The sequence below is a fragment of the Epargyreus clarus genome, unplaced genomic scaffold, assembly GCF_041222505.1.
Source record: "Epargyreus clarus isolate Ecla_fem2 unplaced genomic scaffold, WU_Ecla_fem_2.2 ptg000027l, whole genome shotgun sequence".
NCBI classification, from domain to species: Eukaryota; Metazoa; Arthropoda; class Insecta; order Lepidoptera; family Hesperiidae; genus Epargyreus; species Epargyreus clarus.
In genome coordinates this window covers 10,880,140-10,907,204 of record NW_027332234.1, presented here as the reverse complement: position 1 = coordinate 10,907,204, position 27,065 = coordinate 10,880,140, and the positions used below count along the sequence as shown (strand labels likewise).

The 27,065-nt window shown below is 34.9% G+C and overlaps 3 protein-coding genes across 6 annotated transcripts; 2 read left to right on the top strand and 1 right to left on the bottom strand.

Moving 5' to 3' along the window:
• Positions 1–5: 5 nt before the first annotated feature.
• On the top strand, positions 6–5,298 carry LOC140754124 (voltage-dependent anion-selective channel). Of its 2 annotated transcripts, XM_073089043.1 has the most exons (7): positions 6–194; positions 979–1,086; positions 2,562–2,723; positions 2,884–3,047; positions 3,133–3,360; positions 4,076–4,284; positions 4,768–5,298. In XM_073089043.1, exons 1-7 carry the CDS (start codon positions 78–80, stop codon positions 4,857–4,859), a joined length of 1,080 nt encoding a protein of 359 aa, XP_072945144.1. In that variant the 5' UTR covers positions 6–77; the 3' UTR covers positions 4,860–5,298. The 2 variants fall into 2 exon arrangements, with proteins under 2 accessions (XP_072945144.1, XP_072945145.1); XM_073089044.1 differs by lacking the exons at positions 6–194; positions 979–1,086 and adding an exon at positions 1,616–1,772.
• A 574-nt stretch (positions 5,299–5,872) lies between these two features.
• Positions 5,873–12,290, bottom strand: CSN4 (COP9 signalosome subunit 4). Its single transcript, XM_073089041.1, has 9 exons — positions 11,953–12,290; positions 11,012–11,091; positions 10,117–10,268; positions 9,838–9,941; positions 9,533–9,718; positions 9,122–9,240; positions 8,780–8,934; positions 7,876–8,092; positions 5,873–6,045 (listed from the first exon to the last, which is right to left on the bottom strand). The coding sequence occupies exons 1-9, from the start codon at positions 12,033–12,035 to the stop codon at positions 5,912–5,914; spliced, it is 1,230 nt and encodes a 409-aa protein (XP_072945142.1). The 5' UTR covers positions 12,036–12,290; the 3' UTR covers positions 5,873–5,911.
• Positions 12,291–12,633: 343 nt separating this feature from the next.
• On the top strand, positions 12,634–26,869 carry LOC140753796 (uncharacterized). 3 transcript variants are annotated; one of them, XM_073088580.1, is made up of 21 exons: positions 12,634–13,056; positions 13,342–13,489; positions 13,824–13,909; positions 14,083–14,181; positions 14,471–14,693; positions 15,121–15,233; positions 15,365–15,428; positions 16,345–16,457; positions 17,405–17,513; positions 17,994–18,079; positions 18,221–18,295; positions 18,963–19,071; positions 19,745–19,797; positions 20,220–20,480; positions 20,982–21,119; positions 21,277–21,367; positions 21,729–21,936; positions 22,253–22,364; positions 24,017–24,180; positions 24,743–24,971; positions 25,615–26,869. In XM_073088580.1, the coding sequence occupies exons 1-21, from the start codon at positions 13,012–13,014 to the stop codon at positions 25,621–25,623; spliced, it is 2,535 nt and encodes an 844-aa protein (XP_072944681.1). In that variant the 5' UTR covers positions 12,634–13,011; the 3' UTR covers positions 25,624–26,869. The 3 variants fall into 3 exon arrangements, with proteins under 3 accessions (XP_072944681.1, XP_072944682.1, XP_072944680.1); XM_073088581.1 differs by having other exon boundaries at positions 19,742–19,797; positions 21,744–21,936; XM_073088579.1 differs by having other exon boundaries at positions 19,742–19,797.
• The last annotated feature ends 196 nt before the right edge of the window (positions 26,870–27,065 follow it).

Sequence of the window (27,065 nt, the reverse complement as noted above, 5' to 3'; positions counted from 1 at the left end):
ACGCACTACTGTGTCATTTCAATTTAGATCTTTTTATTATTTTGCTAATTTTGTGTTCTCAATGTTTTTTCTCAATTATGTCAATATTTGAATATTTATTTGGCTTTCGTTACGGAAATAGTTTAGTTAATTTAGCAAACCTTCCTTCTGTGAGTGCAGCTGTCATAAAAGAAACAGTGCCATGCCTTCGATCCGTAAGATAGTTCAATTATAAACTTTTAACGAATTCAATATAAACCATATTTGTTCGCTACAGTAAAAAAAACATGAAGAACTTATCTTAATTCTTGACGGATTGTTTTATTTATAAGATATATGCATATTAATTTAAAGTTATCTATTAGTTAGTCTAGTCACTTAGCTTTAAACAGTGAGTGAGAGAAATCTAGGATGTATTTAGAAACCACTCCTATTTTACGAGTTTCTTTGTGGTTCAGGGTATTTTGAATGGGGTCATTACACTTGTATTGTATTGACATTCAGCACCTACAATCGATAATCAATGTCTTTGTCTAATATGTGGGCTAGGCCACATCCGTAAACACTACTTCGACTAAGTTAGCATAACAGAAATGTTAAACGTTGATGTGTTCTTGTTTAAAGTTCTAGTTATGATGAAGGCAGAGACACTTATAATATGAGACGTATGAACTTCTTCTTAGAGGGTAGCAAGACATTTGATACCGAACTTGGTTAACAGTCGACTGAACTTATGGAACTCTATACTGATCTCTGTGGATGGACTTATTATTTGATAGAGCTTATGGTTGTTTTCTATTTAAATACGTGTACATTAATAGCAGGACATTAATAATTAATGTGTTGCAATAGCATATACCTACAAAAATTGTTATGACCAACATAAATCGTTGCCTAACAATTACTTTATCATATTTACAACATGTTTACAACCTACATTGTTGATGTAGGTGATGTGTGATTATGATGAAGGTAAACATTTTTAATGTCCTTAAATAGGATGGAACAATGGGACAGATGGAAATATGCAAGGACGAGTACGGTCAAAAAATCGAATGTCCTCGTGGATTCCATGACGAAGACGAAGTTAAAATTGAACGCTGCCCTGTACGTAAATTCCTGACTAACTTTGATAGGAATGAGTAAATACTTAATCTAACTTAATACATAACGTATGGAAACGCTATCGTTATTGTAAGCATTTAACATATAATTTTGTGTTTAGACAAATCCCCTTTAATTTTTTAACGATAAGCCAACACCGCCCATCCCTTTTAGATTTCCCGCTTTTAAGTATTTTCCAAGTCTTTTAATGTTATCATTTGTATTCATTATTAAGAAACAATAACCTAAAATTAAAAAAATACATTTATTAAATAACTAAATTTTTATTAATATATTTGTATAACTCTTACATTGATATTAAAAAAACAGTTATCCATTTGACCTCATCTACCGGAATGCGAAATTGTGTTATCAAGTCTAGTAAGTCAATAAGTTACTTTTAGTTTGTATCTTTTATTCGAAGTGCTAAGTTAATTATTTAGTTACATATAATATAAAATAATGATTTTTGAGATATAAAAATGAAAATAATATTTATTCATTCCTTTTTATAATATTATACCAGAGACAATATCAATAACGTTATTTCCGCTGCGTGAACTCCCTCTAGGCGCTACTTTCGCGAATTAGAATTGTCTTGTGGTGTCGTGCAGAAAGGTGGTATTATTGCCAAGAATTCTCTGAATTCTATATACCTAGTTTCGTTTAGTGAATTAATTTAATTCATAGTAAGTATATGTTGTTATATTTTTGTTGGCCCGAGCGTTAATTATTTATGATTAGTTTCTTACTAGGTTACAGTAAGGGATTTAGCCGGGGAAGGTATTGACGTCACACACGTGATTTTTAATAATTTTTACGTATTCTACGTAATTTAACTATAAAATGTATGCTTAAAATGTATTAAGTTACTTCGGTTATTGATTCTTTCATAAGTAATTTATGATTTGATTAATTTGTCACTTTCGAGGTTTAGGTAGCGTGTGCGATTTCGTTCTTTGGCACCTATTTCTGTGACTTTTGACAAAAGGTCAAGTTTACGGTCGCCGCATTCGAGTATTTCCTATAAAATAGCATAGGGGAAATAGTCGCCGTCAGAATTTACATGAGTAATAGACGAGACCTCGTCGAATGATTCGCTCGTTATGTAATACCGTTGCTGAAAGTGGCTTGTAAATAGTATAGATAAATGCGAAGTCCCATACGGCCCTGACACAGCTGGCACACTTTGTTAATTATGACTCTTGCTCCCTTGTATTAAATGTCATACCTGCATTTTGTAGACTTTTTCTATTGATTTTTTGCCCGCTTTTATTTACGTATTTTGATGACTATTATTAGACGCGTCTTCACGGTCATTAAACTCTACAAGTAATAAATAAGAAAAAAATATAGGGAAATTTCTAGAATTATTAATTTAGCGTTTAAAATATAACGTTTAGGTACTTAATTAAACTACTGGCATCCAAAGTAATGTTATGCTCCTGCCAGCAATTTATAATGCTTGTAATTTACAGGGTAAAATGGCCCCCCCATACTATGCCGATCTTGGAAAGAAGGCTAATGATGTCTTCGGCAAAGGATACCACTTTGGTGTGTTCAAACTGGACCTGAAGACCAAGAGCGAATCTGGTGTTGAATTCAGCAGTGGTATCACCTCCAACCAGGAGAGTGGAAAGGTAAAAATGGATCACAAATTTTTCGAGCAATTTGATCACGATTTTTTAATTGTAGACAAATTCAAAATTGCTAAATAAGAAAATGGATCTGAAAAGACTCTAAATTCACAATTTAAAATTTTGCAACTTATTTTCCTTATGATACTATGGTTTGTTACAGGTATTTGGCAGCCTTTCCTCAAAATATGTAGTGAAAGATTATGGCCTCACATTCACAGAAAAGTGGAACACTGACAACACATTGGCTGCAGATATCACTATTCAGGATAAAATTGCTGAAGGCCTCAAGGTCACACTCGAAGGCACTTTTGCACCACAGACTGGGTAAAATGACTTGAATGCTGCATAGAAATAGTCTTAGTAATATAAATTATATGTACAAATTCTAATTCTCTATTTCTTTTTGTAGAAGCAAGACTGGCAAGCTTAAAACCTCTTTTGCCAATGAAACTGTAGCTGTGAACACCAACTTTGATCTGGATATGGCCGGTCCCATCGTGGATGTCGCTGCCGTCCTCAAGTACCAGGGCTGGCTGGCTGGTGCCAACACACAGTTTGACACACAGAAGGCTAAGTTCTCAAAGAACAACTTTGCCTTCGGTTACCAGACTAATGAATTTGCCGTCCACACCAATGTGTAAGTATTGATAAATAATGATCAATGTATTGAACGCTTTTGAAAAATCATCATGCTCTGAAAATATACCTTATAGGGAAATGGTACCCCATATCTTTTGGTCAAGCCATGACCACTTAAGTTTTCAAAGGTTTTATTTAATGAAATGAGTTGAATCTTTTATACTTGTCTCCATCAGAAGATAATTATCTCCTTGACATAATTGTACATAAAAACTAAGCAAATATTGTACATTTCAATTTACACATTCGTTTACAAAAACATGTGGTATATAAATGAGTAAACTAGGTCACAGAAATAATACTGTATCCATCTGTCCATTACTTGTATTGTATTGATTTTATGGCATTGCATAACATTCAAGGCTAACAGTCTAAGCTTAGCAAGGATGTCATCTTCCTTTTGTTGTAATAGGATCCAGTTATAACTAGAATTGTGTTATATTAAGTACTTTGACAATTCAGTTACTTAAGATGACAGAATCATAAGGAATGTTATGATTGACTTTATGAATAAAGTTAAAATGTTATTACAGTTACATAAGATCTTATAGAGCTAGCTTTTATATGATGAATTTCAAATGACAATAAAGGCTGTATTTTTAAATGATTGATTACTTTTATTGTTACCAAAGTTCTTATTAGAAGTTCATGTGAGTCAAGTGTATGATTTCTGTGTATATCACTAAATTATGGTGTTGATGGTAATTGTACAGTGACAATGGCAAGGACTTCGGAGGCTCCATCTACCAGAAGGTGTCAGACAAGCTGGACTGCGGCGTCAGCATGAAGTGGACGGCCGGCTCCTCGGACACGCTGTTCGGCGTCGGGGCCAAGTTCGCGCTCGACCAGGACGCTTCGTTGCACGCCAAGCTCAACAACAAGTCCCTCATCGGACTTGGCTACCAACAGAAACTTCGTCCAGGTACGTGTTCTCGAAATTTCGACAAGTTATACCTACAGGTAACAACTTAATAAGTTTTGATTCAAACTTACAAGACTAATTTGTATTGTATCTCAAGAAATAATTTTACGCATGTAGCATCACCTTTATACAAGGAGGATAGCTCTATAGAAACATAAATTCATATAAAATATAAAATTGATATGTATAAAGCCATATTTCAACCTCTATTTAATGCTTGTTTTATCAGCATAAGAACAAAACCTTTTTTCTTTATTTGTATATTTTTCTTAGAAAAAATAAAGTTTCTGGGTATCATCATTTGAATATTTCCTGTCGCGATAGTAATGATTGTACTGCTATTGTTATCAGTTATCGTACGATCTTTTATTGTGCTACATTATTGTCACGCATCATTGCGTTATCGGTGCGTTATCTGAAAAGTTGTCGAGAGTCAGATGATTTAAGAGTGCGTGTTATGTAACATGTTTTGTCGTTTCGCAGGCGTGACTCTGACGCTGTCGGCGGCCATCGACGGCCAGAACTTCAACGCCGGCGGCCACAAAGTGGGCGTCGCCCTCGAGCTGGAACCCTAGGCATTTATTGGAGCCACCGGCTTTTAGACTTGTAGATAATACGTAATGCCACACGCTGTTATAAATAACAGATGGAAACAACTAAATCAATTTAAACATTTTCTTCAAATGCCCTATATGTAATGTATTCGAGCGTTTAACGCAACACGGTTGTTCAAGTTCACTATGCGTGTCGTGTAAACGGTTGCGAGTCTTCGTCAAAATAAAATTTCACGACAGATTCACAGCTTTCCTATAAAATAGATGTTAGCGTTCTTCTATATTACGTATGTCTGAGCACGCGGCGTTTCCAGCATCCCTAATATATTTGCTACATAATTTTATCGAATTCAAATAACGTTATTACTGTCAGTCGACAATGTCTTGTAAATAAACACCAGTGGTGTACACCTGTATTGATTGATTGAGAATAAAAATGAATAGTCTGTTGGAATCAACACTGTTTTGTTTCTATTTCCCGATTGCCATTATCCTTTTCCCTATCATAATTACTACATATTAATACTGAGAGGTCTTTTACAATGTGATTCAATGTTTTAATTCAGCGTGAACGGATAACATTTGATGCCGTGATTATAACGGCGAATTCATTCATTCAACTTACTACTTTCACCAGATAAAAAATATGAAGTATACATACCTACTTTTATTTTTGCCCTAAATTTATTCGTAAAAGAGAAAGTAGCCACATTACTTATTGCATTATATTTAATTGATATTACAAAAGAAAAACATTAACATTGCCAGCTGTACTTAAAAATGAAGTATGTATCTTGGGAGTATTATAGCTGCTCCTAACAAATTGAGGAAATTCAAGTCTCGAAATAAGTGTAGTACACAAAAACCCTGACTGAGTGACCTTACTATGTAATAGCTCCTATTCAGGATAGGGTAAGGGTAGAGCGAGAATTTTTCGCAATATATTCCTTCCATTTTCGCATAGTATTCAGAGAATCGCTGTCATTTTTGCCAATTCCACAGAATCAGTAATTGCTTTAATAAAATATAGAACGTGATTACGATACATTTTATTAAATAAGATAGTGACAAAACTACTGAATCATTTCTTCCTCCATAAGCTTGGCCATCCACTCTGGCTCGGCGGCAGCAATCTTCTCTATCAAGCTGTTAACTTGATAGCACAGGCTCTGAATTTGCTTGTCCCACTGCGGCAGTATCTCGCGAGCTGTATAAACAAATACATACTATTAAAACATACAATTAAATCAGATTAGTATAACAGAGTGCCACTTATTTTTATTGCACAGCTAACCACGAGCTTAGAAGCATTAATCATCATACTGCATAAGATTCAATAGTAAATTATATAATCAATTTTATTACATATTTAGATATGATCATCTGAAAGAAACCGACGACAGTTAGGGTACCATTTCACCAGAGATTTGCGAGCTCGTAGCTAAATTAAGCGATTAAGTGCTATGAAATTGAGAATACTCTAGTAATCAGTAATTTATTGCAACCCTCTGCTCTGCTATACGAATCGCGATCACTAACTGGGTTGCGAGCTTCTTGACTAAACAAATTAAATTGAGCAATCCTGTAGTTGGATTTGACACATATTCATTGCTTAGCTTCTTCGAACAAACTGGTGGAGAGGCCACCCTAACTATAAGAAATTAAATTATAAGCTTTGGAATCCGTTCATTCGACACGCTTAAACCGGCGATCATTAATTGACAATTTTGATATCGGTGTACCAGCATCAAAGAGATAAACTAATTTGTAAACTACAATGTGTACACATACATAAATAATAAGAAAGACCTCTTTCATTAAATATATATTATGCAATCGACTTCTTGGTAGTAGCCTACTTAGAAAATAAAATCGATGAGGTTAGTCCAAGGGCCAGAAAGTAGGTAGACGCATGAATATTTTAGTGCCCACATTGTATTGTATGTTATGCAATCCGTGTAGGAGTAAAACTACGATAATTATAACTGACTTATCGTATGCATTTTCTTTTATATATCAACATGGACACAAAATTGGCTTTACTTTTTGAAATCATAGTAATTTGTATATAAATTATCATGTAATATGATAATTCTTAAAATAATTAATATTACATAACTATTTTAGAACTACTTCTGTTCTACTTGAAGTTAAATGCTGATGTCCACTGTAATGATCTTTTAACACAACATAGACACATCTCTGGTAGACTAAGGGGTCGCGAAAGGAGCGGTCCGCTCCGGGCCCCCTATCCTGGGAGTCCCCCAAGGCCCAAACACAGTTGGTAAAAAAAGGTCTTCAGAATCAAATAATTGGTGTAACGTGAATAAATCAGTGAAAAGATCACCGGAATCATACGTTTTTTCGGCGAATAAGTCTATGACACATTTTTAATTTTGTAAAATCAAATCAACTTTTTACACTGGGTGCCTCCATTCAACTTTCCGCTCCGGGCCTTCGACGACCTTAGTCCGCCACTAAGACACATGGTTATTCACTTCCGACTTACACAAATATAAAGTATGTAGAGTCAGCGCCAAACTGCTAATCTGCTCCAAATATAAAAATGAGTCGCGTTGCAATAGCAAATTGTAGATGCATTAGCAAATTGTAATTGCATGTAACTACAAGCACATCTGAGTTCGACCGTATTGGTTCTCTGACTACACCTGCGCACAACAACTTCAGAGCGGACTAGAAGTTTGGCGTGGAATATATTAAAATGCGCCACTTTTTTACGTGATAGAATCCTTTGTGGTTCGATTCCGGCGGCACCACCGCCACACCTATTTCTGCCTATTAACAGCAGTGTTGAGCGCTGCTGTGTTTCGTTTTAAAAGGTAAAGGAGACTTACTTTTCCGAGGCTTTCCAGCTTAGTCCTCAGGAGGAGCGTCGCATCTGTGGACGACCTCAGGTAGGAATATCTAATCCCATCTGGGGTTGATTACAGATGTCCATGGGCGGCAGTAGCCACTTACCATCAGGTGGACTGCATATGCTCGTCTGCTATTCCTATATTATAAAAAAAAAACTTACTCTCAAAGTGCACGACGGAGCTGATCTGGTCGATGTATCCGTTCATGCGGCCCTCGCTGATCATGTGGCTGGCGATGCGCTCGGCCTTGGCGGGCGGCGTCTCCAGCAGCGCGCCGAGCTCCTCGAACGTGATGTTGTTGTACAGCTTGCTGGCCGACAGCAGGTTGTGCTCGAACACCGCGCGGTCCAGGATCGTCGATCCGTCCGATGTCGTCGCCTGTACGGTTACGTTACTATTAAAATACGCAGTGGCAACCCTAGCAAACATTTTAGGTTGTGCGACATCTCATGCTAGCGACGTTTTTTTTAGTTCGCATCCTATACTTACGCCACAGTATATACGGCCACGGAATATGTATGTTGCAGCGAAGTTGCTTAAGTAGCCGTTCCATTAACAGCCTAGCCTTTTTACTAAACAGTGACACGCGTATGACGCTCCTGCACCGCCCTAGGGACGCCCCTGTATAGCTCGTACTTCTTACGTATCTAATTGTATATCACTTCAGTACGTATAATAAATTTTGTTTTATAACCAGTCATGTGTAAATAGGTGACTTTATAGAATTGTCTATAGATTATGCGACTAATAAACTACGTAATATTGTCAAAAAACTTTACCGTAATTATCAATTTTAATTATCATAAAAATATGAGAAAAATCATTCAATACATATAACCAAAACAAATTATCAAAGCATATTAAAGTGTTATTATAAAGTATTTCCAGTTATCTCACACTCGTGTGTTATCTTCACTGTGGGTACATTTATTTTTAATAGTACCTTGCACTACTCCACACTTTTTATATAGCGATAAATGGAACACAACCACCATCAAATTACTTAAACAAATAAACATATTTTAAATTCAAATAACTTTTAAGAACATTAAAAGTAACACATACTTTTTGATGTGTCTGCATTAAGGCTTCAAACTCATGAAGTTCTGAGCGACGAATAATGCGATCCAAGTACATTTTCTCTAAAATAGAATATGCAGGTAGTTGTTGGCACCTTTCGTCTTTGAATAGAGTCGCCAGCATTCTTGATCTCACTTGACCTGTAATACAAGTGAAAATAAGGTAAGTCATTCTAAAAAAGATATGGTAATTAACGTAATTTTAAACATTTTATTTTTAACTAGAGATTATAATGTCTATTATACTTCTTCATTTGAGAAATCATTTCTGTCCTCAATTGAATGTGGATTTTAAAAAAAAGGCTATTTTTTTAAAGAATACGTTTACCTGCAGATGCTAAAACAGTGCAAATGAGGGCATTCCTCAAACAAGTCATCCTTTCATCCTCGTGGATGATATTGCGGTAGGAGAGCTCATTGTATCTTTGTGCAGCTTCTATGAATTTCCTGAAATAATGATAATTTATAATAAGATTTTCCATACAAAGTAAGAAAGTGAAAGCCAGGGATGAAAATCCCCTATATATATTTTATTTTTACAATTTTTGGGAAATTTACAGATAATATTAACACAATAATACTATTTTATATCAAATACAAAAGTAAAGTGTAGCAAATTTTTTATAACATCTCTATCATTTGATTTGGTAAATAGGTTGTAAAATATATTTTTTGTTTTAAATAGCATGAGTTACTTAGCATTTGCTAGTGCTAATATTCATCTGAACAAAGTTTATACCTTCTATAATCAAGCACCCTTGCATAGCACACTTTATAATAAATCTGTAGCTGTTCATTGGAGGTCTCGGCTTGCAGCAAAGAGGCCCTGTTCACAAATGCTTCAGCCTGTACAGGGTCATCCACTTCGAGGTAGAGGCGGGCTATCTTGAGATATGTCTCCAACTTGTAATCCACTGTATATTGTCTGTAATGACAGGAAAATGATTTTTATATACCTGATTTATTAAGTTTTGCTTAAGGTTAAATGAAATTGCATTACTATAAGTCCATTATGCATACATAAGTAAACAAAAGATAACTTACTTTTGGCCTGTTTCTAAAGGAATACCAACTAGGACATTTGCAGCCTCTTTCCAATTTTGATTGCGCTCATATATATCTGCCAAGTGTTGCCTAATACTTGCAACCTGCAAAATAAAAAAAAAATCAATACTCTACCCAAGAGCAATTAGCATCAAACACATAAAGAAAATAAATAAATAAATAATTTATTTATAAAATCCTTAATTAATTATTCTAAAGGTATAAAATTAATTATTGTAAAAATTAATGTATTAATGTAACGATAGAATTAATACATACCTGTTCCTCAAAAGATATCACTCTTGGCTGTATGACATCTAGAGCAAAGTGTGACACTTCACGGGACACATTGTCAGGCAGTAGAGCCAATCTGGTGCTGACATCAGTCAGTAGTTGCCTGGATATCACAAGGCTCACATTTTCATTTACAACTGAAAGAACAAGTTAATATCAATGTAAAATATAAATTTATAAAAAGGTTAGAGACATACTTTTTTAGTTTCATCATCACTGTTGTGATTATTTTACATAATTGTGCACAATGATCTTCACATTTATTTTTTTATAAATACTAGCTGACCCGGCAAACGTTGAGTTGCCATATAAATAAAAAAATGTTAAGGGTGAACAAACCTTATCACTTAGGGGTATGAAAAATAGATAGTAGCCGATTCTCAGACCTACTGAATATGCATATAAAATTTGGTTAAAATTGGTAAAGCCGTTTCGGAGGAGTACGGTAACTAACATTGTGATGCGAGAATTTTATATACAGGGTGGTGATGGAAGAATTAGACTTATGGGCATAGATTAGTAAAGATACTAAGCCTCCTTGAAATTGAATGAAGCCACAAATGGCTTATTTCAGTGAGTTCTTTTTTTGAATTATTGTCAAACGAAAAACATTTTTAGAGAAAATTTACGAATAAATAACTAATACTGCGTAATTTACGTAATAAATAAATAATTATTTCAAATATTTTAAGGACATTTTAGCACGGAGACGTGGCAAAACTTTTTTATGCAACTATTTCAATTCTCAAAACTGGGTACATTTTCTTGTTAGGAGTGAGTAATCTTTACTAATCTATGCTTATGGGATATAAAATGACACAGGCTTTAGCAACTTTTCATGAATCAACTTAAATTTAATGAATATTTGAATATAACTTACTAGCTTCAACAAAAGCCTTCAAGCATTCTGCCAACTCTTCCTCAGGGCTCTGAAGTATTTCCAAAAGTACATTGCGGTATCTGAATAAAAAATTAATGTTCACTAAAAGTAAATCAATGCCAAGTAATTAAAATTGACAAAAATAAAACTGTTTTGTGTACAAATTGGCAATCACAATTAAAACTTTTCCTTTTCTAAAAGCATTTCATGGCTAAACCCGTCGAATTTAGAGTTGCGAGTGATAGACCATAGTGTACGCAAATGTTGGTTTGAATTGCCATTATAATTGCTTCAGAACTAGCTTATAGAGTATTAATGATGGGGAAGATGGAGGCGCTTGGTGTCAATATCATGTACATTCCCTAATTTTTTAGTCTTAATTCCTAATGACATATGTAGGTAACCTCAAAATTTAAAAAAATCATTTAAAAAAGGGGGGTTACCGCAATCCCGCCTTCACAGGGGAAGATACTATGACCTAAAAATCAACATCAAATTCGACGGGTCATAAAGTACAGTTTTACCCATTTCATTACTAAGAACTGATTAAGACTTAATTTTAAGTTTACACGAGAAACACATGTTAATACAGATATAATAACATTGTGGAACACACAAGGAAATTGCATATATTTCAAGTTGCAGTAGTAATTATTGTTTATGTAAACGTTTTTGCTAGACTGTATGGGGTTGCTGTAGATATTTGATTTCTAAAACTAAGTCTAAATATTATAATATAGATTGGTTAGTGGCATGCCATATGTACATAAGTTATATTCAATGTGTATAGTTTCTAAAAAAACACATCACAGATATTTTTTATAGTAATAGTGAGTGTCCACTTTAACTAAATAATAACTGAGAGTCTAAGTAGGTAGTTAATAATACAATATTTAGAATATTTGGTAGGATACCAGCAAGAAAACTAAATAAACACTTACTTCTCCGCTTGATCTTTGTGCAGACCTCCGGTATTTCTCAATTCGCTCAAATACTGGCGCACACCTTGCAAATTTATAGGCATTTTAACTTTGTTTATTCTTGCGTTTATCACATAAAAGATTTCGTATTTTTTAAATTAACTTGAATCTCTGTTTGTTATAAAAGATCCTGAAAATGTTCACTTTTAATACGAAATTGAAAATGAATTCGTGATTGTGATTTTTATTATTGTGAAACAAAAGTCAAACTCAAAACTGCAAAACTGGTCAAATGTCAAGTGTCATTTTATTACAGTAAGTTATGTGGTTTAATTTATAACAATATCTCCTTTATATAATCCTTTGTATAAATAGGAAATCATATTCTTATAAAATAATTGTATTATCTTATTTATTAAACTAAACATCAAAAATATATTTTATCTTTGTGGTTTTCTAACAGGTTGGTATAATAAAAATAAGGATGCATTCAATAAGATATAAAATAAGCCAATGCCGATATTGTTTCTACTTTTACTATTTTGCGAGTTCATTAATATTATTATTATTATAGTTTCAGTTAGAAATTCTATTTATGTGGCATGTGTTCACCAGTATAACTGCAATATGGTCACAAAGTCCAGGGTACTTCTAAGTGTAAAATCCGAACGCATCGATAACTTTCTTTGTTATTATGTTGGCTATACTTGACGTCTTTATAAAATTGAAAGAAGCGCCATCAGATTTTAATGCATTTTATTCAAATTTAAATAAGTTTTCATGTTTTTATTGATACCAGATACCGTATTATATCATCTTGCATTAATTAGACATTTATTAGAAGTAATAAAAATTACGCCTTACCTGTGGTTTTTGTGTAAACAAGTATTTCGCGATTGTGACAATTTGTTTTCAACCGTGGCTACTACTTGCGGGAGGGATTTTTAGGATTTGACAATTTAAAATGGCGGCCTCTTTTGAACTCAAAAATGTTTTTACATTTCATGCTTTTTGCTTTTTCTTAATTTAATGAACTTCGTATAAGTAGTAAAGTCAAGTGCGGGTTGTAATATAACAAAGATGGATCATAATATAGACTCTTTGAACTTGGAGAGTACCATGGGTGTAAGTACTAACTGTGTTACATGCTCCTTTTCAAGTTATTGTATTTTTATTTCCACTGTTGCTATTTTTAGTAATTTCGGGCACTTTGTGGGGTTGTAGATGAGTATATTAGCCTTATATTTTAAGTAATTTGTTACTGAGATTTTTAGAAAACAATTTATTGATAAATTACTCTTTTGATATTAAATATGGGTTGTTTTACCAAGTATTTGTGTATTATTTACTATGAACTAAGCCAGATATTTCTACATTTCTATTGATTATACATATCTTTATGTTATCTAGGTGGATTTTGAGGCTACTGATTCTGTAGAAGTGAGTCAGGGTGACTTAAGTCTACCGAGTACAACAAATGATGAGAGCATGCCGATGGAGTTTGAACAGATCGAGGAGCAACCAATGCTGATGGATACTGGTAGTGAAGAGATCATAGGTTAATAATGTATTCACTTTCTAAATTTATTATTTATGTTTAGTATAAATCAGGAGACACCAAAATTACCTTCTGTAATTAATGTTAATACTAGAAATTATCATATTTCTTTTTCCTATTTAAATTATTACTATTTTAATTATTACAATTATATTATTTTATAATACTAATTATCGATAAAGTAGTTAAATTTATAATCTAATTAATTTTGGAAAATTAATTAGGTTTTTAAATCTTTGTATTTAGTAAAATCAAATTTGTAAGTAAATTTTATTACTGTGGTAATAAAGTCTTGAGACATAAAAAATTCAATTTTACTATTTCTGAATTTCAGATTTTATGGGTGATCAGTTTGCACTTCAGGAGTACTCTGTGGAGGATGACCAGACAACTGGCTTGACCACCACTGCAGAGTCAAATGTAATTTTATTCTCTGGTGCTTTTTAAAACCTAATTTGATACAAAAAGTATTGTTTTGTATTGTAACATGGTCTAATATGTTTTATAGCTGTGTTTTAAAATGTATCCCCTTTATACCTCTCTTACTATGGGGTTTTAGGAAATATCTTTAATATTTAAAATTTATTTTACAGCAAAATGTATTGACATCACAAGCAGAAACTATGATAGATTTGCAACTACAGACCCAAAGTTCATTTACAGCAGGCCTTCCTAAAATTATTTCTGTGAAGGTAATTAATTAATTATTTCATTTAAAATTCCTGCCCTCCTTTCCTTAATAACATATGGGGATTTTTTATAAGATTCGGAACAATTATTTTTATTATCACCTTATCACATTCAGAGGTATATTACGTAACTAAACTATGTAATATACCTCTGAATGTGGTTGGAGGATGGTAATTACTTCTATTAAATATTTGTACAGTTTGCATTGACCACAATCTCCCCACACTTATAATGTTGTGATACAAATAAAAACTAACATAAAATCATTTTTATAATATTTTCTGTTTCTAGGCAGCCATACCAGCACGACCTTCAATGACTACAAAGAAGAGCGACACGGGGACAGCAACAGCTCCGCGGCAGGTCGCTATAGCGCCGAAGCCCACTAGACTGGTCGCCAAGCAATTTCCGGCCGGCAAGCAGTTTGCGATAGCACCAAAACCAGTTACGGTTGTGAAGAAGGTCTCCATTGCGAATGTTGTGCAAGCAAACAGTAAAGGGAACACTGTTTTAGGTGAGGTCCTGTTTAAAATTATTTTGAAATGATGCAGTGGTGGACTAGGGGGAAAAGCTGTTCGGGAGAGGTCCATCCTGGTGTTTCTCTGTTCCCTTGTAGACATTTGTAAAAGCTTGTAAAATTAGTATAACTTTGTTAACCAGGGGGTGTCATTTCCTAACCCGCTTTCATCATATCCTCAAGTATCTGATGAGGTTAGTTCGCCATGGGAATGATATGTGGGTATCAGGAAAATGCTAAGTAAATACAGAGCTATTTATCTTTCCAGTAGTTAGTAGTTTTCCACCTTTCATAGGCACAATATGTGTGTTTAATGTATTTTACATGTATGATAGAAGCAACATTTCTATAAATATATCCTTGCACTTTTTTGCGTACTCATTTGGAAGCGTTATTTACATAAAACGTATAATGTCTTTTACAGCTCAAATTGGCAAACAATTAGTTGTGGTGCCGGCAGGGACACAAAAACTAAAATTAGTGACAGCAAATACTGCAACATCAAACATGCAATATGTAATGACCGGTATTGACCAGGTAACTTTATATAAATACAATTATCATTGATATCAACAGACTACTGATGTTTAATAATAATAATAAATACAACATAAAACTAGAAGTTTGATTGAAGATAATATAATTACATTAAATGTTATTATTTTTAGCCACCATTGATTCAAGCAGAGGAACAGACAAAGCCTGTTATGATGGCCAAAGTGATATTGCAAGGTAAATTATTTATTTCAATTAATGAATGGTAAAGGCACGTTTTGGTGTAATTACCATGTATTAAGTATATTTGACGTGGTGATTGATATGCTAGTGTGTGGAACAGAAACAGTACACACACCAGTGTTGATGTACATGTCAGCTTTTATATGTTTGCGATACGCAAGGCAAAAACTCAAATATATCTATTATAGAATCCAAATTAATATACATATATAAGAAGCTGAAATGATTTATACAATGTAATAATCCATTGGAAGTAATGGCTGGTCTTCAAAAAATCTATTTGAATCTGTACATATAAATAACATTGGAGTGTCTGTTTTTAATATTGAAATAACCGCTTTTTACTACATGCATATGAATAATGAATATACATATGGTACATACACCAAAATAACATTTTTTACAATTTTTGTCTGTCTGAATAAAAATGGCTGAATCGATTTTGACGGGACTTTTATTGGCAGGTAGCTGATGTAATAAGGAGTAACTTAGGCTACTTATATTTTAAAACTAGCTGTGTCATAAAAGTCCGCGACACCATATATCTATCTTTTATCTGGTAATCATTATCGGCAAAAATGTAAGTCATAAATATATTGTTAGATTTCTTTTTAACGCGGGTGAAATCGCGGGGCACAGCTAGTCTTATATATAAAATTCTCGTGTCACAATGTTAGTTACTGTACTCCCCCGAAACGGCTTTACCGATTTTCACCAAATTTTATATGCATATTCAGTAGATCTGAGAATCGGCTACTATCTATTTTTCATACCCCTAAGTGATAAGGGTTATTCACCTTAACATTTATTTATTTATATGGCAACACAACGTTTGCCGGGTCAGCTAGTATTATATAAAAATCTCTGTGGTAAGCTAGTAAGAGTTCAACAAGCTGGTGTCGTGTGGCAGGGCAGGGCGTGGAGCTGGGCGCGCAGGCGGGCGTGCTGCGCAAGCTGTCGCCCGCGCCGCCGCGCTACGTCGCCGTGCAGCAGAAGCCCGTGCCCATCGCCATCGGGAACAAGGCACGCGCCGTACCACTCACTCATCATATCTATTCATATTCATAGCGTTTTGAAGGTCGTCGAACCCTTTGTGGTTCGACTCCGGTGCCACCACCGCCACACCTATTTCTGCCTAATAACAGCAGTGTTAGGCGCTGCTGTGTTCCGGTTTGAAGGGTGTGGAAAGGGAGACAGACTTTTCCGAGGCGTTCCAGCTTAGTCCTCAGGGGTAGCGGGGCATCTGTGGCCGACCTCAGGTAGGTATATCTAATCCTATCTGGGGTTGATTACAGATGGGCGGTCCATGGGCGGCAGTAGCCATTTACCATCAGGTGGACTGCATGCTCATCTGATACTCCTATAATATATAAAAAAAGCGTTTCCCAGTTCTATCTAAACCCGGCTATGATTTGCTAGGATCGATCTGTTGTTAATTTCAGAGAAATTATATATAAATCGCCTATTAAAATATAAATGTCATGTTCTATTAAAATTTCTAGTCAAAACAACTTTTCAAGTTTCGTAAATGAAAACATACGGAAATGTAAGTTATTTTTAAATATTAAACCTAACGATAAGACAGACGGGCTATCTGGTAGAAAGCAATCACCGTCGCCCATGGACATTTACAACACCAGAGGAGTCACCAATGCATTGCCGGCTTTGAAGGGGAGCTCTTTTTATACCCCTCTTAAAGAGCCCCATGTCATAGTCCTGTGGGAATACCTCAGGGGAAGTTCATTCCACATTTTGCACGTACGCGGCAACAATGACCGTGCAAACCGGATCGTGGAAGACCGCCACGGGTCCAGTTGATGTGGACGGAACCTCATCTTTCAGCGATTGAGGCGATGAAGGAAGGACGATGTAGGCACCAGATGGAATAATTCATCAGTTCAATAAGAAACACAATATTAAAATAGATTATTAAATATTATAGGTTTAAAAAATAAATGTATTTTTTGCAGGTCGTAATGGCGTCTCCTACTAAACAACCAATCAAGTTAGGTAAAAAGCAACAGATCATTACAATAAAATCGCCTACTCCGAAATTGGTACCTACTACACCGACAATAGGTAATTTTAACAATATGTTTACTTGTTATTTTCTTATAAATGTATTCGAAACGTAACACGAAATTAAAAGATTTAATATCATTCTTTTTCTTTATTTTATTATGACACTACACTTTTGAAGGTGGTAGAACCCTTTGTGGTTCGATTCCGGCGGCACCACCACCACACCTATTTCTACCGAATAACAGCAGTGTTAAGCGCTGCTGTGTTCCGTTTTGAAGGGTGTGGTAAGGGAGACAGACTTTTTCGAGGTGTTCCAGCTTAGTCCTCAGGGGTAACGGCGCATCTGTGGCCGACTTCAGATAGGAATATCTAATCCTATCTGGGGTTGATTACAGATGTCCATGGGCGGCAGAAGCCACATACCATCAGGTGGACTGCATGTTCGTCTGCTACTCCTATATTATAAAAAAAAAACTGAATGGGCTAGATTATCACGTTTTAAACAAACAGCATTAGATTATTTGCGTATTTTTTCAGGAAGTACATCTAGTAATGTTGTCCTTACAACAAATCCAGGTCAGAATGTCATATTAAAATCGGCAGCACCAGCAAAGACTGCACAGGTAACGTTTAAGGCTATTTGTAATATATTGCTTTTTTATTATAAAAAATTAGCGCATTCATGCCAGTTTTTTTTTACTAAGACAATTTTTTGTGTGTTTATTTCATGAAAAACAAGAATAAATAAATGTTCATTTTTTTAGGTTAGCAAGGAAACAAATGTTGTTATCGACGGGCAACATACGCAACTCCATCAGATAAATGTACCGGGTAAAGGCGTAAGTAACTCGTACATACATTCAGTCGTATTAGAATTCATATTTAGAACAAAACCATATTTTGTACGAAAAATATCGAGTGAGGATCATACATCTACATCGTTTTCTGTCAAAGGAAACACTCTTTTTTTATAATATAAGAGTAGCAGACGAGCATGTAGTCCACCTGATGGTAAGTGGCTACTGCCGCCCATGGACATCTGTACTCAACCCCAGATAGGATTAGGTTAGGTTAGGTTAGGATGCGCCGCTACCCCTGAGGACTAAGCTGAAACGCCTCGGAAAGTCTGTCTCCCTTACCAAACCCTTCGAACCGGAACACAGCAGGGCCTAACACTGCTGTTATTAGGTAGAAATAGGTGTGGCGGTGGTGCCGCCGAAGTCAAACCACGAAGGGTTCTTCAAACCACCTTCAAATTCCAACATTTACCTATATTCAGTCTCCAGAATTTACCTATATTCACAGTCATATATTACCTATGTTCATAATAATTAATTTCTGAGGACTTGCAAATTTTCCGCTGTGTGTCTAGCCGCGTGATGTAGCGATGCAATCCCGCGAAACAGCAGCAAATTTGTGAACCTACTAAAACATGTAGCATCGAAAATCAAAAGAATTATATTTATATGTGAGTTACTTTAATCTAATACAATATTATATTTGTAGATACAATATATACGGTTGGTGACGAACCCAAATGCGTCTGTGGTGAAGCCGAAATCGGCCGGCTCTCTGCTCACAGGGCCCTCGAATTTTGTATTGACGGATAGTAAAGGTACGTAGTTGATCTACGCAATAGTATGGATACTTTTTTTTATTTTGTAAACACTGTTTTATTGTATTTTGTTAATAGATTTGCGTAAATGTGCCGGATAATTTGTCATTCTATTTCTAGTGGCTTAATAACTTAATTTTCTTCTGTAACATTCGATTCTAAAATGTCATACTGTATGAGTATGCTATGTATGTTATGCTGTATGAGTATACCCGCACTGTGGCCGTGCCACATTTTTTTTCGGAAGAAATCTGGCGATATTGCCTTTATTAATTATTTTATCTACATAATATTTATGAATTATTACTTAAGACTCCGGTATTTATTTTTAATAATAATAAAATATAATTCTAATATTCATAAACGTGTTTTTAATAAACGAAAAATGGTGGCGACATTTAAACGTAGTGCGGATGTACCCTTACTTTCGTTTGAAAATATACAAACATTAATTTGACATTACAAAGGAATCACATACTTTAGAAAATGGAAAACTTTATTTCAAATTGATGACACAATACATTCATAATTGGATTAGTTTCTGCATTTGAAATTATTCGAAGATGGATTGGAACATGTAATTTAAATGTTATAATTCATTTGGCTTCTTGGGAATGTGTTGTCTAGTTGTGAAATTGTAGGTGATGTGATATATTTGTGTCGATTTCAGCAGGCGGGAAAAAGTTAGTGCGGATAGCGCCGATCGGTCCTAAAACCTCAGTCGCAGTGAGTACGAAGTGTTCAGTTATATTTATCTTAATACATTTTTCCATTATGTTATGGATTTGAGAATTCAGAAATTGAAGTAAATATTTTATTATCCGAAATAAATGTTTTTGCTCCATGAAAATGAAAGTTTAAAGTTTTATAAATTTGTATAAATAAATAGTTGATCAGATTTTTTTGGTGAAATATGTTTAGGATATAAGTACGATTGCGAGTGCATTTTTGTATACATAAAAGCTAGTGTGTGCAATTTGTACTGTTATCTAAAAAAAAACCTTTATTGCTATGTCCCGATTTAGTAGAGATCATAATAATTATAGGCAAAGGAACATCAGCAGTGGCTTGCAAACATGCCTTTATATTGTTATTATTCTTAGTAGACGTGATTCTTAGATTAAAGTATATGGTTGATTGGCCGACAGCAACCAACGCGATCGTCGCAGAGTCTTCTGGCGCCGCTGTCGCCGGCGAACGAGTCGGCAAATCTACAGGATATGAACGAACTCCTGGATAGTGGCCCTAAGGAAATCAATTTGAACGAAGAGTTACGGGTTCGCGAAGAGCTCGAAGAAGTGGACTCTAAGGCTGCTCTGCGATCGCTGATTGAAAACACTGTCTCTGAAGAAAGCCGCGACATGCAACTGTCCATGACTGAGGTCGAAATCGAATATAAAAGGCCAATTGTGAGTATTTTCACATATGTTTAGTACCATGGAAGAATAATAAACAGATCTAGATAAATGTTACATCTCTGTGTGGACTTAAACAGAATACATTGACAATGAAACATTTTTTCCTATGGACAGCTATTGGAAAGAAACAATTCACACTTAAAGTAAGCATTTGTTGCTACTAAGATTTTATTGTCAGGAGATATCCTGTTAAAAAGAGAATGTGAGTAAATTATGTTGATGGTTGTAAGTGGTCTAGCACTGGCGAACTTTTAACAGGCATAATAATATAATAATTGAACTTTTCATAATGTTGCTGGTTTATTTAATAACATATTACACTTTAATAAACCGATAATCCTATTGTGAAGTATTCTGTTTACTAAAAATGTTTCTATACTTACAGATTTCAGCCAATATTATAATTTTGACTATACTACGCTTCCAACATATTAAATTGATACAAAGTATATATGTATGTAACTAACGAAATATGATTTAAAAATATCTTAGAGTCCCAAGCGAGAGCACAGGACTGTGGAACAACCAGAAGTGACAAGAGCAGAGGAGCCACAACATTCCCTAATAGTGATACCGTCGGGCTACGACATGGACAACAACTTGATTGTTCCTGATGGACTACCCACAAATGTAAGAAGTACAATATTAATTTATGAACCAAATAAAAAACATTTGTATGTACATTATATTATTTCGGAGTAAATTAATGAAAAAGTAAAATTTGACAAGTAATTTAAGTTTGATATTGTTGACAGTATGATGTTACTTTTATTTGTTTTGTTTTAAGGATGATTCCCAACAAAGTCTGTTGAACATGGATGCTGATATGATGAACACGTATCAATCGCCGCAGACGCCGCAAACTACCTCTGAACCTGGTAAACTAATTATGGTTTTGATATTTCATATGGGCCTTTTCAGTCACTATGTTCATATATTACTTTATATTAGATGACGTGTCAACGATGATAACGTCTAAAAATAACTCAAGTTTATATACAATATTCTTCAAAAATTACTTCCGAAATTCATCTTATTTCATCTAAAAATTAGGAGAATAATACGTAACAAGAGACATCGCGGTGACGATGCTTAGTGGCAAAGAAGAAGTGTTCTAACACAATTAAGGTCTGATTTATATGTACAGACGGTGAATGTGTCATGTAATACAAAATCATGGATATAAATGCATCTTTAAATGTATTAGCCTGTATAAAATCAGTCCGATATTGATTGCAGACATGGTCCCCGCAGATCTCGGGCTGAGGCCGCGCAAGGCGTGCAATTGCACCAAGTCGCAGTGCCTCAAGCTATACTGCGATTGCTTCGCGAACGGCGAGTTCTGCAACCGCTGCAACTGCAACAACTGCCACAACAACCTCGAGAACGAGGAGCTCAGGCAGAAGGCGATACGAGGCTGTCTCGAGAGGAACCCTAATGCGTTCAGGTACCCACTTTTATGGTAATTTATGATCGACTTCAGTGTGTCAAGAAATTCTAAAAAAAATTTTTTCAACAAAGAATAAAGAAAAACGATGACTTTAGCTTTTATCCAGTTTATTTTAAAATTTGATTACAGTTAATATATTAAATACAATTTTATTAATATTATTGCATTACTTGGTTGGATTCTATTTTACCGTAAATTAAATATTTTAAAGGTAATATTTTAAGGTAATAGTCCAGTAGAATCTTAAAATTCGTACTTATTCGTGAATAAAAAAAATAGGGAGATTGTTAATTGTTATTATTTTGTATTGCAGACCAAAAATCGGCAAAGCTAAGAGTGCAGGGCCAGAAACAATACGACAACATAATAAAGGGTGTAATTGTAAAAGGAGTGGCTGTCTCAAAAACTATTGTGAATGTTATGAGGTAAGCTTATTTTTGGAACATTTACGGTCTTATTCATAAAAAGTTATAGCACACTTATAACGTTGCTATAGTACGATTGTCAAAAAGTGTTATTCATAAACGCATTTTAGGCACTAAACCGTTCTATAAGCCTTCTATAACTTATAGAGCCCAGAACCCTACTATAACAGTGCTATAAGGCAAAGATGGCCGACTCTCAACAGCTGATTCGTGATTACTAACCTAATTTGACAATACGTTTTTAATAAATTATGTCAATGTCCATTTTGTATACAAACTTGTAATAATTTATTTTAATATCCGATAAATAACATTATTATATCACTATTTAAAATTACAATGCAAATTTTACAAAGCTTACGATTATTAAAAATCTAGAAAACTGTCTCACTTCGAAGAACATTGCACCAAAGAGTGATCTGTTTTCATTAGACTATAGGAAGCGTTATCGCTTTAATAAATCGACAGTAAATTTTATAATTGATCTCGTACGTAATGATCGTAAATTAGATCGCAGAGGTCCTGGTACACCTTCTGAAATAGAGGTTTTACTGCCATAAGATATTGCGAATGTTTACAAAACGAAACTTAATTGAATTTAACTTTATATAATTATATCAATATTACATAAAACATTAATATCCAACCAATTTTCACTCCTTTATCTTTTAACAACTTTTGCTTCACATCCCATTCTAACAAATAAAATATTTTTAAATTCGCGGTATTTACAAATACAATGACACTGACATGTGATTTGGTTTTATCAACAACCCATTGACAAGAATGTCCAGACAGAATATTTTTTAGTACGAAATAATGTCATTTAATGATGTTTATCTATGGATATTCGTCAATTTGTTCGCCGAACTTCACTATAATGGCAACATTTTCATTTATAGTTGACTTAAGCGACACATTAGTTATAGAGGGTTTATGGAACGTTTATGAATAAGCAATTTTATAGAACGTTTTATAAGCTTATTGAATACTTTAACTAATGAGTGCTTAAAACCTTCTATAAGCATTTTTTATGAATAAGACCGTTAATGTATAATTTGTACAGATACATGATTGATTGAAGAAGGGTTGATGTTTTACGGAACTAACTTGGAAATTTTCGTGCCACTTTAGTTGTAACTTTATAAACCCAGACTTATCTATTTAAACTGTGGGTTTTATTTCATTTTTAATTAAAAAAAATGTCGCTTGAGATTTTAATGTGTTGTACAATGACTCCATAGATTACCGCAGGACAGTATAGCGGGACAGGACAATAATGCTAAACAATCCATATAAGTAACTACAATTACTCAATGTCATAGATTAGTAAAGATTACTCACTCCTAACAAGAAATTTACAAAGTTTTGAGAATTGAAATAGTTGCGTAAAAAAGTTTTGCCACGTGTCCGTGCTAAAATGTCCTTAAAATATTTGAAATAATTATTTATTTATTACGTAAATTATGCAATATTAGTTATTTATTCGTAAATATTCTCTAAAAATGTTTTTATTTGTCAAGAATTCAAAAAAAGAACTTACTAAAATAAGCCGTTTGTGGCTTCATTCAATTTCAAGGCGGCGAAGTATCTTTACTAATCTATGCTCAATGTTCATAACTCGTTTAAAAGTCCTACAACGTGTATCGCAGGCGAAGATAGCGTGCACGGCGATCTGCAAGTGCGTGGGGTGCCGCAACGTGGAGGAGTCGCTGGAGCGCTTCCGCCGCCACGAGCCCGCGCGCGCCGCGCCCCGCGCGCAGCCGCCGCGCAACTCCTTCCGCCAGCCGCACCTGCCCGCCGCGCAACACAACAAGTACGTTTTGCACCTGTTGCCGATCTAGGATTTTTGTTTGAGCGAGGCCTGGTATAGTCCTCGCCAAACTGCTAGTCTGCTCTGAAGTTGTTGCGAGCAGATGTCGTCATACAATTTGCTATGGCGACGCGATTCATGTCGATATTCAGAGTGGACTAGCAGTTTTACGCGGAAAGCTTGCAAGGAATTTGATGGCGAAAGAAAGGTTATATAAGAAAAGTGTGGACATAGTGGAACACCAGTTAACTACAGATTGTTGTTTAATTTTTGATTTGGTCGTCCGATAAACCGATGACCGCACCTGCTATAATGAATTTAACAAAAATCGTATTAATCTTACCTCAATATTTCTGTCACATAATATACAACATTAATTTATATTAAATAAATATAAATGGAACGTTTGATTTTATTATTAACATAATGTTATGCATACTCCTACTACACCAGTTTGGTTGGAAATATCTGAGCGATGTGCTATTTTAAAAATGTTCCGGTGATCCGATAATCAGATGTCGATTCATCGTACACATAGTAACGTTTAATCACGTTGTGCCCGCAGGCAACCGTGCAGCTTCATGACGAGCGAGGTGATCGAGGCGGTGTGCCAGTGCCTGCTGGCGGCGGCGGGCGAGGCGGGCGGCGGCGGCGGGGGCGAGGCGGCGGGCGGGGAGGAGCGCGAGCCGCTGCGTGACGTCATCGACGAGTTCGCGCGCTGCCTGCAGGACATCATCGGCGCCGCGCACCACGCTGCGCCCGCCGCGCCCGCCACGCCCGCGCTACTCGATCAGGTTACTATACACTGTTCGTTATCATTTAGCTCTGTACAACCTCTTGCTGCATACACTATTAGCGATAAATAAAATACCGAATTATGGAGTAATGATTATATTGTCCAAAACCAATACTTAATTGTAATGAATGAGATGCGCTAAAGCTACTTGATTTAAATGAGTATGCGGCGCCCTTGTTGGCTAATTGATGCGAACTGATTTGAAATTATAATTATTTAATGAATGGTGTGCGCGCGGCTTGGGAAATGCTGACTGCAGCAAATGTAAGGTTGCACCGTACAAGCTCCTATTAGTAACAATCGACCTTAACAGATTTAGGCGAAAATTGGCATATTTTGAATTTTAGCAGATAAAACTTGAAATGAGATTAAAAATTCGGTCAATGATGTTTAACATTAAAATTGCAACATATGGATTACCATGTTTTCTAACGATTAATTTTAATACAATTTAGTTTGTCCATTCATCAATAAATTTATTATTGACTTAGATATTTTAAAACTTACAAAAAATATATGTATGCATGCATATTCATACTGTAGGCACTTAAAATATTATTCATTATCTAAAAATATCAATAATAATATTAAAACAACTATGATGTACCTATTTAAGCTTAATTATGTATGTTTTGTTTCAGGAAACATGATATAAGGCTGGTAGTGATGAGACACAATATACAGGTCCGAGACGTTTGTACCTACAAAGTGTTGCAAACTCATTTGGCATCAAAAGTAGTGGCAATTGTAATTGCTGTAATCTGCCAATATTGTACGCGCGGAAGTAAATACTACTGATTATTTATTATACGCAAGTCTATTGAAACAGTCAAATTCCTTTATGTAGGTTTTAATATGCAAGGAATGTAAGTTACAGAATTTTAGCTTTTGTTTATAATGAGCATATGAAGCGCATGTGAAGTGGGGATTAACGAGTGGCTATCTATTTAGTCGTGCAGTCGCTCTACGACAAGTAGAACAATTTATTTAAATATCTGTGTACAATTATTTTTACATGTTGATGCGACACTGCTGTTAGATTCACACTAATTGCATGTAAAATTGTGCCTTAATCGTCTTTCTCCGTGAAAATAATGCTCCGCACTTATTTATTTATGTTTAGAGCCAGTACTGATTTTGTATGTGCACAAATGTAAAATGCTCGAAAGTCGTCGTTTACATTATAATGGTGCGATAGCTCAAGGGTTGGAGGAATAGTCGTTATATAATAAAAATACTTGCGTAATTTTATTTTGTATCATAGGCACACGATAAATCTCTATAGTCTATACTCTTATGTAGTTTGCAACTGAAAGTTTATAAAGTATGCGTACGTTATTATTTGACTTGACACAATTATATTTGTTCATTTTTGAGCTGTTCCTTAGGGACCAGACACTGCCATCTTTTACTAAAATCTCGAAAAATGGAAGCGACGTGATGTAAAACATTCAAAGACGATTCAAAGGCGGGTGCCCCATTTGCGTTGTGTCCGCGTTTTATGTCACTTCTGCGTGACCTGTATCTTGAAAATTAAGCATAGTCTTATTATAATGACTAAATAGAAGTGCAATTGTCAGTTCGATGTTAAATGTGATAGCAAATTGCGAAATTGTTTTACTATATATTTATTACACATTTGTATCATAAACTTTTATGTATAGAAGACTTGACATTAATGCAATCATATGATTCTCTGGAATTCATTCGATCACTCATGTAATTTATCTATATTGTAAATAATTTACAAAAAATATTTTATCGTTATAGTAATAGAAAATCTTGTACATAGATGACCCTGTAAATTTAATTTCTTACTAGTCCTAAGAGTATATTATTATATACCTCTAGTAAAGTGTACATATTAATATAATAAAATTTAATGTTTATTATAAATAGTTGTTTTATTGAAGGTGGTAGAACCCTTTGTGGTGCGACTCCGGCGGCACCACCGCCACACCTATTTCTACCTAATAACAGCAGTGTTAGGCGCTGCTGTGTTCCGTTTTGAAGGGTGTGTGTAAGGGAGACAGACTTTTCCGAGGCGTTCTAGCTTAGTCCTCAGGGGTAGCGGCACATCTGTGGCCGACCT